The sequence below is a fragment of the Dendropsophus ebraccatus genome, chromosome 9 (genome assembly GCF_027789765.1).
Source record: "Dendropsophus ebraccatus isolate aDenEbr1 chromosome 9, aDenEbr1.pat, whole genome shotgun sequence".
Classification (NCBI taxonomy): domain Eukaryota; kingdom Metazoa; phylum Chordata; class Amphibia; order Anura; family Hylidae; genus Dendropsophus; species Dendropsophus ebraccatus.
The window spans coordinates 90,360,263-90,375,146 of NC_091462.1; the positions used below are offsets into that span (position 1 = coordinate 90,360,263).

The 14,884-nt window shown below is 42.4% G+C and overlaps 1 protein-coding gene across 2 annotated transcripts in view; it reads left to right on the top strand.

Moving 5' to 3' along the window:
• Positions 1-14,884, top strand: part of PRKAR1B (protein kinase cAMP-dependent type I regulatory subunit beta) — a 145,210-nt gene that overhangs the window by 91,967 nt on the left and 38,359 nt on the right. For both annotated transcript variants that reach the window (XM_069983843.1, XM_069983844.1), the window contains exon 7: positions 10,697-10,855. In XM_069983843.1, coding sequence (XP_069839944.1) covers positions 10,697-10,855 — 159 coding nt within the window. The remainder of the gene's footprint in view (positions 1-10,696; positions 10,856-14,884) is intronic.

The window sequence follows — 14,884 nt, forward strand, 5'->3', positions numbered from 1 at the left end:
TCCAGGAAGTGAAGCCTTGATGCAGTAGTAAGTGCAGGGGAAAAAAGCACTTTATAAGCATTTCCTGTAATAATTGTAAATTGGTAATTTGTATAACTTTTGTGGGCCATACAATACTTTAATAAAAAATTTTGCGGGACTTCTCCTTTAATAAAAAGACTTATATCTTGCCAATGGAAAAGACTATTGAAGTGGTATGTCGGGAATCCTGATGAGGATCTATACACTGCTTACTGATGTCTCCAGTTTTCCTGCTGACAGGCCCGCTTTAATATATTTTCTGGCCTCATCTGTGGCCCATTGGAGCTTACAGAATAGAGTGATATAGTCCCATCAGGCCTGGGGGAGTCCAAGTACAGATATAGGGGAACACTGATAGGTTTTGTATTACAATGAAATCATAATTTGGTGTCAAGATTTCGACTCCTGGTAACCTTATGCGCAATGTTCTCAATGTATAAATGGACTTAATAGTTGTTACAGAACACAGAGTAACAGAGTATCTGTTTCTAAAGCTGAATCATGTATCTGATCTGCATATAAAAAAATGTCTGGTGACAGGTACCATTAGACTCATAGAACGGACATGTTGTCAGTGGACACGATGCCATAGGGGCCATTAACAAAGTCTTTGCATCTTGTGAAACCACATAAAGTGCATTCTCGTTATAATCTTCTTAAAGGGAAGCTGTCACTAGATGTCAGAGAGTAGACTAATGCCATTGTGTTATAGTACCTGGTAATACCTTTGTATAAATTCCTTATAAGACAGGCCTGAAGAGTTACGGTGTCCTGGTTATAAGCAAGCCCAGTTTGTTTTAAATGGACATCCTGCTTGGCACAGTTAGCGGTAACATTACTTGTCTAGCGTGATGTTTATTAAGGCAGAAAGAGTGTCATCTAAAAGGGGGTGGACAAACATTACATTAACTGCAATATAGTCTGGTACAGGCAAAGGCAGGTAGTGAGCATTAGTTGAAAGAGCTGACCAAAAAGATTTTTCTTCGGTGCTGTACTTTGCTATAAGTAGGTTTCATACATGTTTATGCGTTATTGGCGTAACATAAGTGGAATGGGTGATACCAAACATTGGAGTAGCTTTCGACCTGGTGCTATTCTTGGATGATACCTTTCTAACAAATGAGGTCATAGCATTGTGCCATGCAAAGTACATGGTAGCCTTTCTACATACACTCAGTCTATGAAGATTCCAACAAAGAGCTCTTATGGCTGATGTTTCATCCAAGGACAGTTTACAATTCAGGAATGATTGACCAAATCTGCATATTTCCACCTTATGGCTCAGCAAGCTGCTTCCACTTTAAGAACATACAGAGGTTTTAGGCAGTTCTAGCAGACCTGTTTAACAAGTGGCTGGATTGTGGAAGGTCATGTAGAACTCAACGGGCCAACATGGAGCCCTAAGCTGAACCCATCTTACTATTTCAAGATACATTGAAATCAATGCCCAACTTTATTATTCATCATTGGCACAAATAAAGAACCTTCTCTCCAAATCGTGTGCCAAAATCTAGTAGGAAGCCTCCCTAGAACCGTGAAGGGTGCCATCTCCAAATACCTGTGGATTTGGAATAAGTTGTTTAACAAGCACATATGGATGGGATGTTCAGGTGTCTAGATCATTTTCTATTACGTCACATCAGTACATCTGCAACCTTTGGCACTCTGGATAAAACTATAAATCCCAGCATGCCCTGACAGCTACAGGTATATGTGTGTCTGCCACACATTTCCACCCATGTGGAAAGTATCTAGCTCATATTGGGTGTTTCCTGATATTCTGTTATGTAATTGGCAGCCAATATTTTAGGCAGTAGCATTATCTGGGAGAAGAGCCAGCATCACGTTACATAGCGTAGACCTTATCTGACATTAACACATCACACCACACATCTAATAGAAAAATGTCCAGACCTGTCTTTGTGACTGAAGCGAGCGTAGAGCAACTGAACAGAAGTGATGACACGCTGAGTCTATTAATACGGGGCAGAAGATGTATCACAGCGGCAGAGATCATAAGGATTACTTTATTAGTACTAGCTGAGGCTGCAGACAGGAAATGTATGGACGGGAGGTTTACAGGAAAAGTGAAATCAATGGGATGACTGGGATGACAAACTTTTTATGAGCAGGACTTGCTGAGAAAGGGCCATCTAGTTGTTGAAGAGTGACAACCAATATGGAAGAAAATTGCCAGTAAACACCATAACTAATAAAGCTTGACTTATGATTTGCTACCATTGATATTTTTATGTTTTGGGCAGACACCTTTAAGTCCTTTCTGTTAGAGGGTCCCTTTACTATAAGTACTCCTCTGCCAGGAATCCCAGTGATCAGTCTGTGGGGAAGCCTGAGAGTTTGAGCCCTATTACACGAGCGATTATCGTTCGATTAAGCAATATTCTATGTGTATGATTTCAGCGTTAAAACGACTAACGAAAAGTCGTTCATGTGTCGTTAATCACATATTTTGAGCTGACCCTAAAATCATTGTTAATGGTTCAGTACACAGCGTTCGGTCCTTTGCTACGTGTAATCACTCAGGAGCGACCGATAACCGAGGATAGGATGACCACAATAACTATTGTAACAAACAGCTATTGTTATGTGTATTTTGGTGAACGATTTCAAGTTAATCGTAGAAAATGAAAAATTGCTTTGTCTAATAGGAAGTGTTCCGTCCATCTACAGCACAACCAGAGGGAAAACTAGGCATTGAACAGTACTCATTCATACAGATCAGCTGTCTGACAAAACAGAACAGTTCCTCCAGAGCAAAATATGCTTTTCGTAACAAATCTTCATTCTGAGCAAGAGAGTTGAGGATTCTCTCAACTTGGAATGCCTTAATAGGGTATATAAAAATGGGTTTTTAAAAAAGTGGATATCCCCATTAAAGCAAATCTGTAAGCACTGACGCCCCCCAAACTGCTGATAAAGTTGTGTTGCCAGAGGAGATCCATGTCTGTTCCTGGGGTCCATGTCTCTCTTGTGTCTGTATTAGCCTAATAAAAAGATACTTGATTCCGACAGCACTGTGTCAAAGGGGCGGGGCCAAAAGCATCTGTGCTTACAACGCCCCTTTCTTATCTTTTTAGCCATGCCCCTAGGATAGATTATCTTAAGCCTCTGAAGAAGAGAGAGAAGATGCAGGCCTAGGGCACAAATGCTCTAAGCCCAGCCTCAATACAGCATCATTGGAGTTAAATATCTTTTTTTATGCAAATACTGGCACCAGAACATATGGGTGAAGGGAGGTTATTGGTGCCTAAAGATTCACTTAAAGTGTACCTGTCACTTATAAGACTTAGTAGGAACATGTCAAAGATTGTATCAGTCGGGGAGTGAGCATTCATCTGCATGCTCCTCTTCCCGCTTTGTGTCTGTGTCTGAACTATCCTGTATCATTAAAGGGGTTGTCTACTGTTATATTTTTATTTCTAACATGGGCCAGGCCAAAGTTAACAATAATAAAAAAAATTAAACTGTACTCCTATCTGCCTCAATCCCCACCACTGCCATCCTGACATGGTCCTCGCTGCCCACCACTTCCTGCTCAGCCGCTGCGTGGTGGGTCACTTCTGCGTCTAGCAATTTGTAGAGAAACCACTTTGTGGCAGGTGACTATTTTTTTATTTAATTTATTTAACTCTCAGTTAAAACTGGACAAACCCTGTAATGGAAAAAATAGAGGTTAAGGCACACTTCATGGAAAAAATCTGCTTTGTGATGTAAAAGATCCTGCTGGGAGTTGTAGTTCCGCAGCAGCTGGGACACTGTAGTTTTGCTGATCCAGTCTTTAGCTATGTCACCCCCTTAAGTGACATTTACTTTCCTGTATCTTTTCGCACATCTGTATGAAAGTACGTGTGAAGGGGATGTGTTAGTGGGATGAGTGCGTGCTTCCTTAACCACTTGAAAGAGTCACTTGTTAGGACACAGATGTAGAAACATGCCTGGGACTCTGCGGGCAGCTCTCCCTCTTTCTGTGTAAAACACCGGGAGTATGCAGCAGCCCGGCATTACTGGTGACCTCAGGAATGGCCTCAGCCACATAAAGGCCGCCATGAAGAAACCCAAAGCCTGGGCTAAAAGTGAAACCATTTACAGCGCAAACATCTCTCTTCTTCTCAGTTTACATTGGTTCATTACTCACCGGTAAGGGCCGCGTGCTTTACAGTGATACGTACACTGGTTGCTGATACAGACGGTCGGAGGCGATAAGATCTGTGAGAACAGCTCACATCAAAGCTTAGTGTCATGATGGTCACAGTTCTGATACAAAGCGCATGTGAGGACAAGAGGCCCTATCTGCAGCCAGCATTGGCCTTCATGTGGCTGACCACTAAGGGATGGGCACATCAGAGGTATCCCAGGAACATTCACAGTGACACAGTTTAGTTATTTTATAGGAAGCAAGAGGATGGAAAGTTGGAGGCCACAGCAGCAGAATTTATCTTTAAGTATACCTAATTTTAAAAGGATTTTCCAAGGAAATGTATTTTTTATTGTAATACATAAAGGGGATCTGGCAGCTCTGCTGACGTTTTAGTTAATAGTGGATGCTTATATATAAGAATTCTGCATTGTGCCATTTCTCTGTTGATGTTCCACCCTGAAATTTATGACTAAATTAACAACTGGGTGTTACCATTCTCTTGTCCAAGGGGTGTGTCCCTACACAGCCTGGCTGTATCAGCACTGATTGGACAGTGTGAGATTTGTGAAGGGACACGCCCCCAACTGCTACCACCTAGTTGTCAGTGTTTTGGAGGAATAATAGAGGAATGGTACAATTCAGAGAAAAAAAGATGCTCAATAATTGTTTTAGCTGGGGGATTATTAACAGATGCATTAGAGGAAAACTGGCCGGTCTTCTTTAAATAATGACAATTTATTACCTATCCACAGGATAGCTGATCAGTAGAGATGAGCAAACTTGCCGGATTTCTGGTCCGTATGAACCAGAAATCTCGGCATCTGATTCCCGCTGTCTGCCGGCTCCGTACAGCGGGTGGATACAGCGTAAGGAACGCCTAGAAAACTGGGATACAGCCAATGCCAATGGCTGTATCCCAGTTTTCCTGGCGTTCCTTACGCTGTATCCACCTGCTGCACGGAGCGGCCAGACAGCGGGAGTCAGACGCCGAGATTTCTGGTTCATACGAACCAGAAATCCGGCAAGTTCGCTCATCTTTACTGATCAGCTGGGAGCTGTACTTGGCTGTCTTTGGCAGTCCATTACAGTTTGAAAGGAACTGCTGTGTATAGAGATGAGGGAACCAGGTTCGGGTTCGAGTCCATCCGAACCCGAACGATCGGCATTTGATTAGCGGTGGCTGCTGAAGTTGGATAAAGCCCTAAGGCTATGTGGAAAACATGGATATAGTCATTGGCTGTATCCATGTTTTCCAGACAACCTTAGAGCATTATCCAAGTTCAGCAGCCACCGCTAATCAAATGCCGAACGTTCAGGTTCGGATGGACTCGAACCCGAACCCGGTTCGCTCATCTCTACCTGTGTACATTCTACAGCCACTTTATTTAAGCAGGGGCCCTCAAGACCCCTGTTTTCATGATTGTAAGGGTTCCTGCAGTCTGACTATTCAGACGCTTCTCACCTATCTTGTGGATAAGTGTACCTGTCACTTAAAAAAAACCTTTTGACATATCCTAGAGATATAAAAATGTCCAATAGCATCCATAGTGAATCAAATAGTAAAGTTTATTTATCAATTGGTGGAGGTGTGAACACCCATACCCCAACCAATCAAAGCTTTTAATATGTCTTTAACATATGTCATTTTTTTTTAAAGAGTGCCCATTTAAGGATTGAATTAAATTTACTAATTGGTTGTCATTAAACATTCCCGCATGTATGACTATAGTCTCAGATGTATACTGTGCTACGGGGGGTTTGGATAATACAGTCACAATCTTCAGGACCCACACAATTTCTCTTATTTAATGTAGAAAGGTCCTATTTGAAGGGCAATAGGTTGAAAAAATATAGAAATCCACCTTTTTCTCTACTGACACTAAACAAGCCTTAGTCCACTGTTTGTATGAAGGTGGAAAAGCTTTATGTTGCAATAGGATTATTTTATTACCCAAAGTACACAGTAGAGATCAAAATGGGATGTAGACAGGAGTCCATTGGCCCATTTGTCTGTATTGGGCCCAGACATGTGGGCCACATGTAGCCTTAAGTCTAATTCCCAATCAGTAAGTACATTATAGTATAAAAAGACATAATACAAGTGACTTCAGGCTACAGTATTGTATTTTAGTATTGTAGTATAGTATTTTTCATACAACTCTCAAGCAGTGCCACCATAATTCCCACCATATAACAATATTAACAATACCCCCTTATAAGAACTAGTCACAGCCACCTAATAAAAGAGCATCAGGTAATATTTTACAGAAAAACACAAAGCTTCGAATGTATGCCTGCAATGCTGTTACTTACTATAAGGTCTGTGGGTGACAATGACAATTTTACCTTACACAGTTCTTATGCCTTATGCCCTGTGTACTGCCATCGTTGTATAGTGCCAAATTTTTTTATTAAAACTTCTAGACATGCCATTTATTTTTTATAGGCAGATTACTTATACCTTATACACAGATCATGTCTCCTACTGAGACAGTCCTACTGAGACAGTTCTCCTTCCAGGGTAAGTGTTCGTCTTTCCTATATCCGCACCTACATGGGGTAAGAGGAGTGAACCTGACTATGTAAAATGACCACCCAAAGAAGCTGCAGTTACTTGAGATTTCATCTTACTTCTTCCATTGGCTTTCTTGAGAACTTGCACAATGTAATGAGTGTCTCTTAACACTTACTTGTTACAACACTGAAGTCATCTTCAGCAAGTAGATCCCAAACCACTGCTTCCCGCAAATGTAGCACTATGTGGGAGGTGGTTTTTGGTTTGTTATTCACTGTTCCTTTCTGTGGTCAAGTTGGGTAAGTCATTTCATGAAATCCAGACCCCTGAGACTGCCTTTCATCAAGTCCTTCAACGTTACGATAGTTCGGGAATTTACTTCTCATGCTTTTCTATTGCTCCTTGGGCGAAAGGGAAGATTCATTGACTCATCTGAAGACATTCCAGGAGTAGTCTTCAAAAAGAGACAAAATTCCCAGCCGGGGCTCGGAGCGTCCCACACTGACCTGAGACGGCTACTGTGCTTGACTTTATGAGCACATAATAGACTTCCTTGTGCCCATAGTAACTATCTGTCCTTTCCTAAATTTCATTTTTTTTCAGTTTCAGATACTTGGAATGTGTCAAAGCCTGGGGCATCCTTTTGACTTACGCCAAATATTTTGGGTGTCATTAAGATTAGTGGATGTCCGATGCTTCTTGTCATATGAAATCTGAGTTGTACAAATTTGTCTTTTAATTTTCCTGTAGACTTCTCTTTGCATTAATATTTAATAACAGTGAATTAGAATCCTATCGTACACAGAGTATGGAGCTGTAAGGGCCCTATTGCATAGCACAATTATCGTTCCAAAAATCGTTAGATCGTCCATAATTGAATGATAATTGTTTTGTGTGATAGCAGACAACGATTAAACGACCGTCGTTGGTCGTTTGATAAGACGTGTAATAAGACGCCGTCGCAGCAGTCACAAACTCAGTAACGATGACAGGACGACTGCAAGAACGATCATAAGTAACAGTCATCGTTCCATGTAATTGGGTGAACGATTTTAGGTCATTTGCCATAGCTGTCGTTTGAGATCGTCTATCGATAATCATCGAAAAATCATTTGGTGAAATAGGACTCTAAGGCCAGGGTTAGGGCCCTATTACACAGAGTGATAATGTGCTGAGTCAGGCCAGTTTGGCAGATTATCACTCAGTGTAATAAAAACAACGATCAGCTGATGAAACGATTATTGTTGTTTAATCCAGCTTAAAAATCATCGTCTGCCAGGCACACATGGCTACGTCTAATAATGTTGCGTGGTCGGCGGCTGATGAATGTGTAAAAAATCTTTATACGTACCTGTCCACACTTTCTAGTGTTCTTCTATCTTCTGCTCACACCTCACAGCTTCCACTGGAACTTCACAGCCAGTATCTGAAATGACAGGTCGCCAAGCCATTTACTGGCTCCGGCCAGTGATTGGCTGAGCGGCCTGTCACTTCAGACACCGGCTCAGAAGTTCTAGCGGTGGCTGTGGGGCGCGAGCAGAAGCTAGAACACCAGTGAGCGTGGACAGGTATGTATAAAGATTATTATTTTACACTTAAGGCAAGGTCTGCACAGACATTGCCAATAATATATGCACATAAAATATACAACCCTTGCTGCACAATTATCAAGCTGTGAAATAGGCTCATTAAACAAGTGCCGATCTAGCAGATTGGTGTTTGCTTAAATTAGTCATCAGGCCATGTAATACATACCTTACGCTGCGACTTTTTGTAGCGCTACTGTTTTAGCTGCAGTCCATGGCAATAAGGTAGCCATACACCTTTAATAACTGACTCAATTACCTATCCAATCCTCCCCATACACAGGGACATTCAGCATGGCCAAATATTCCTCTGTTCTCTAGGGGAAGGTTTAAGCCGCAACTAGAATGCTCTGATTGTGGCTTATCTCAGAGAACAAAGGGGTCGGGCAGTGATTTTCCATCACGTCCAATCCCTATCTCCACTGACATTGTCTGTGGGTGGATGGTCAGGAGAGCCCTATATCCCTTACGCTGATGACTGAAACTAACTACATGACTTTCTAATCCTGGACAACCCCTTGAAGTTTTTTTTTTTTTGTTTTAAATATTTTCATATATCAATTAAAAATATAAAATTTTAAAAATGTACCTTCACCTCAGTTTGCCACCACTCCAGTGGACTATGTACTCAATGTCATTAGAGCATTTCTTGCAAGCAAAACCTACATAATAGCAAACTGAGGAGTTTTTTTTTCAGAATTATTAAGCGGAGGAGGATAAATCAGTTTTTTTCCCCTTAATTTTATATTGAAACATCTGCACTTTGATATATAAGCGACTGCGATCTTCCACACACCCGGCTGGCCACCTGGCATCGCTGCTTGCTGTCAGTTGAGACACTTTCAAAGCTCATTCCCATCACATTCGAGACGCTAAGGCTCAGAATGTAATGATATGTTTGATACGGTACAATGAACTGGCATGATGTTACATAGGAGTGATAGCCAACTGCATGCCATGCTTTTTCGGTCTATTTATAGGCTGACTCTAGGGGAGGTGTAATGTAATTGGCATTGGCTGCCAGTGCCAAGGGAGAGTTCCATAGCTGACTTCATACTTTGGACCCCAGTTAGTGTAATACAAATGCTGAGCGGAGCTTCTGAAATGCAACATTTACTGATAGAAGAGGTTGTCGTATACCAAGGTCATTCATATTCTCAGAAATATATATACTCCTTTTAGTATCTTAATGGCCCACTAGAAGAACCCCTGTTGGTCTTATGTTGTAAGGTGATATACATAGTAGTAGTTTCTTGGTAAACCAAGGAAGGTCATTCGGACACTCCCTCCATTTAAGAGCCAAGGCCGAATCCTTCTTTTGGGTAATTGTACACATGTAGTGTTAACTATATAAGAAATATCTACTGATAATAACCAGGTAATAACCATGCAGATAAAACCCACCATACAAATCCAATTATTGTCAGACATTTCAGCATCTTTTGTGTATGGGGGCCTCCCAACTCCTCCGACAGATGATGATGGAGGAGAGAAGGATTGGACAGTCGGCTAACTTGCCGGTCTCCCTTGAAAATACATGCCCAAACTGAGCATGCAAGTGGATAAGAAGGTTGGAAGGCTTAGCTGTTGTTTGGATGACAGAATGACCCTAGAATGAATGGTGCACGTGCTTGGCCAGCGCTCTGTTAATTCTCTATGGGGCCATCAAACATTGCTAAACTCTCAAGATTGGTGGGGGTCCCTTCAAGTCTCCCATCCGATACTTGTAAGTAGGATATTAAAATACTTCACCCAATAGGAAATATCAGAGACTTATGGTACTATTTTTGTGTGTGCATGGGGGAGGGGGCATTGGAAATCCTAGACTTTCATTGTAAGTCTGCTTCCCAAGAATTTTCCCAGGAGATTGGTGACTTTTAAAAAATTAGTCTGGAAGCCCAAGTATTTGGAGGTTAATCGGTTTAGGGGAAAAAATGGACTTGAAGAAACAAAGAAGAGGTCTCATCAAAGGCCACCTTAGTCTCTCTTCTTCAATTCACAGGGTTGCGTTTCGCCTGCCACCCTCATTACGGCTATCAACACGTCTCCATGCTTTCAGGTTTGACAGGTGTAATAAAAGGTCAGAGTTGTGACAGTTCTGCTTGTCGACTCCGTGAGTGTCCAACAGCAGAGCGAAAATAACCGAGGCCCAGAGAGCCACAGGAGCTGAAAAATTCCCAGGGGTAAATACAACCATTGTCGTATAGCAGCAAGTCCTGTAACCCGATCCTCAAAGCGTGTTGTCAAGCTATTGTGACCAAGTGAGGAAACTATTAAGTCATTGTGTGTGCCCCTATTCTTTCCCCTAATTTGTTAGAAAAAGATTATTAATAGGCCGGGAGATAACCAAAGACAACGGCTAAAAGCAAAACAATTTCCTGCCAGTTAACCCTTTCCTCCATTTCCTTTGTTTAGGTCTACGTGAATGGAGAGTGGGTCACCAGCATTGGGGAAGGAGGAAGCTTTGGAGAACTTGCCTTAATCTATGGCACCCCAAGAGCTGCAACCGTCAAGGCCAAAACGGATCTTAAGTTATGGGGCATTGATCGGGACAGCTATAGACGTATTCTTATGGTGAGTTGGATTTCACTGCTATATTAGTGACATTATTACATTCACTGCTATATTACTGACATTATTACATCCACTGACAACCGACTCATTATACTCATCCTAAATAAAGTGAACTATTTGGTTATGTTATTTAAGGTCACCGATGGGTTGGCCCACAAGCAGAGATCATTTCTGCCCAAGGAAAGAATCATGATCCGATATAGACACTGACTTAAAGGTGTGTTCCAACTTAAACCTAACTTGCCCCCTATCCACGGGATAGGAAACAAGTAAGAGATCACTGGGGTCCGACCTCCGTACTCTCCAGTAATCTTCATATCGTCTCCTGGCTCCTTTGTTTTGAATACAGATCTCCGGATCGTCTCCTGGCTCCTTCGTTTTGAATACAGTGGCCACATGACCCGCAGCTCTATTCATTCTCTATGGAGCCACCAGAAAGAGCTAAGTGCTCTACTCAGCTCTCTGGCAGCTCCATTCATTCTCTATGGAGCAAAGTACAGCACTCGGCTCTTTCCAGCGGTTTCATAGAGAATGAATAGAGCCGCAGGTTATGTGCCGTACATGCAGCTGTATTTAAAACAAAGGAGCTGGGGACTAATCTGGAGATCACCAGAAGGTACAGAGGCCGGACCCCCTGCCATCTCTAATTTGTCCCCTATCCTGTGTATAACAGGAGAAGTTCGTTTTAAGTTTGAAAACCTCTTTACAAGGCTTTTTTTATGTCATGTTTCCGCCATCTCTCTGTACCAGTCCAGTGTCTATTGTCAGCATCCTCTCAGGAACTGATGGTAGTAAGCCTTCCAAAAATATTCACTTATTGTGGGACCAGTAATACTAAAGTAAAAGTTGGCTCATAACACATAGCTATTAATAAGATTCACAAACATGTGTCAGACCAAAAGTGGAGTCGCCCTTTTTGTAATGCAAGTAAACAAGGGGAAGATGTCCTCATATGGTCCAAAAGCAGTAAGATCCTGCACAGTCTACAGATGCTCATTTGGATTGAGATCTGGAGAATTTGAAGGCCAAGTCATCACCTTGAGCTTTTTGCCATTTTTGCCACAATCCTCATTCCTGAGCAATGTTTGCAGTGTGGCCGGTGTATTATCCTGTGGATCAAGGCCATTGCTATTACTGCAGCTATAAAGGGGGTCTGTAGAATACACGTCAGAATGTCAGAATAACATCCACATATGATGCCAGGGCACAGGTTTTCCCAGCTAAACATCACCCAGCATCACACTGGCTCCCCCAGCTTGCCTTCTCCCCATAGTTCATCCTGATGCCATCTCTTCTTCAGGTAAGTGATGCACACACACCACCATCCACATGATTCATCACCGTACATTTTCCATGGTCAAGATCTTATACTCACATGCCCATTGTAGATGCTTTCAGTGGTGGCCTGGGATCAGCATGGGCTCTCTTACCACTCTGCAGCTATGCAGCCCCATGCACAATGCCCTCTGTGATCCCACACCTTTCCAGCATAGCCAGCAGTAATTTTTTCAACAGCTTGTGCTACAGTAGCTCTTCTGTGGGATAGGAACAAACAGCTTATCCTTCTGTAGCCACTCACATCAATGAGTAGAGATGATCGAACAGCGGAAAATCTTAGGTTCTATAGAACTCGAACCTTGTTGAACTTTCTGCATTTGATTCCCGATGCCTTCCTGGTCCGTGGGGAAGGAGGAGATAGCCCGGGTACTGCCTGGAATTCCGGAATTCAGCCTAGGTAATAGGCTGTATTCCGAAATTCCAGGCCCCTCCTTTAGTAGGTACTAGCCAATTCATACTGGAGACACCCAGTGGGTTGGAGATTCTATTGCGACCCATTTTTCTAGCCTTTCTAGCCTTGGTCCATGTCACAGAAGCTTAGAGCCTCTGTTCACTGTGCGGATAAAAAATCTGCAAGTCTTTTGGATTTTTCTTAGCAATTGTTAACAATGTGTAGGTAATATTTGCTGTGAGAAAAAAAAAACTGTGGCTGTAGCTCACATTTAATATTCCAGAATTCTTGGCTCCACATACACCAAAATTGTGGTGCATCGACTGTCCAACACAACTATTATTATTAAATAGTAACTAGAAAGAATAGTAAAAGCACAACATGTGACCCTTTTCTTTGTCACACACCATAAGGGACATGGCTAAGGATTGTCTGTTGGTCAAGACACATTTACAAAGCTGCCTGCGGCAGATTCAGTTGTCAGTCTTAGGTGTATAGGGCCGTCCCATACGACCATTGACAGATGATGTTGCAAGAGATAGGGTTGAGGCATTATGGAAAATCACAGCCAACCCCTTTGTTCAGTGAGAGACAAGCTGCAGTGAGAGAACTCTCGCAGGTTTCCCCTCCCATGCAAAATACAGGAATGCTCAGCCGTGTTGAACATTCCTGTGTGTGGGATGGCAGATGAAAGACATCATTGAGGGATGGACAATGGTTTGTCCGTCAGTTATTGAATATTTATGGCCATCATTAAGGTCTCACGGCAGATTCGTACATTGGTATAAGGTATACGGGGCTCTCTTGACTGTCCACAGTGGAAAACTGCTGCTTGTCCCCTTTGTGCTTGAAGAGATAAACTGCAGCCAGAGCAGTATGGCTACGGTCTGCCCTCCTCATAAAAGATGCAGGAACACACAGCTCTGCCAAATGTTCCTGTGTATGGGGAGGACAGGGAGAGGACGGGAAGCATAACTGATGGCCGTCACTTATTAAGGCTGGGTTCACACTACGTATATTTCAGTCAGTATTGTGGTCCTCATATAGCAACCAAAACCAGGAGTGGATTAAAAACACAGAAAGGATCTGTTCACACAATGTTGAAATTAAGTGGATGGCCGCCATATAACAGTAAATAACGGCCATTATTTCAATATAACAGCCGTTGTTTTAAAATAACAGCAAATATTTGCCATTCAATTTCAACATTGTGTGAACAGATCCTTTTTGTGTTTTCAATCCACTCCTGGTTTTGGTTGCAATATGAGGACCACAATACTGACTGAAATATACGTAGTGTGAACCCAGCCTCGAGGTGTATGTCCACCTGTAGCTGAAGTGTATACAAGGCAATATAGCAAGAAACCAGGGCATTATCATCTACTGCAGTATGTAGAAGTGTGGCTGAGATAAGCCCGGAGAAGTCCTGTGTTGAATAGCAGGAGCCGTGTAGATCCGGTAGTCAGGCAACACTAGTAAATTATTACAGTGGAAAACTCTGCTTTGTACTATTTGTTTGCAGAATAAAATTGCTCATTTAGTGACATGTCACAAGGCAATCTGTCAAGATCTCTTCCAGTTAGCACGATCACAATGTTGTAATAGCCCCTGAATGTAATATGCTAAATGATTTGTGTTATAAATAGCCAGAAGTTTTGAAGCCTTGTGGTTGGCACAGCAAATCAGAGGAGGATTATCAGTAGACAGGAGAGGAATTCTGAGACGCCTGAATCAGTCCGATGCTCCGAGTCCTCCCAGCTAGCGTGCACTGAATCTGCAAATAGCAGCAAAAATATGTCACAAGATTACTACATTAAATCCACAGCAAACAAATGGGCAGTTCACTTGTCATACCCGTCTACCTCCGCTGTTGGCCTCTTCTTGAACCAGGACAGAGGGCCCTATTCATCAACCTGCCATGCAAACTCACCTGTAATCAGAAACCCCACTTCCCTCAGTCTCCCCACCGAGCAAAGCTCTTCATGGCCTAAATTTATGCTCAATCACAGCAGTGTGCACAGTAAAAATGGCTGTGGGTCTCCCACCCTGTTTAGCAGGGGGCTTCACACCCTTTTAATTCCTCCCGGAAAAATATCTTCATTCCTGTACCTTGTCTGGAAAGGCAAAGAGTGGTTACACAGGTGGACAAAGTAAAAATTATCCTGCACTTTCTGACTTCGCCCAATCACAGAGTTGATCTAATGGTTTATTCATGACTCACTTTGCACTTTAAAGAGAATGTACCAGCCGTACATACTTTTCTGTTTTTACCATGAATAGATTGGCGTCAGCACGGGGAT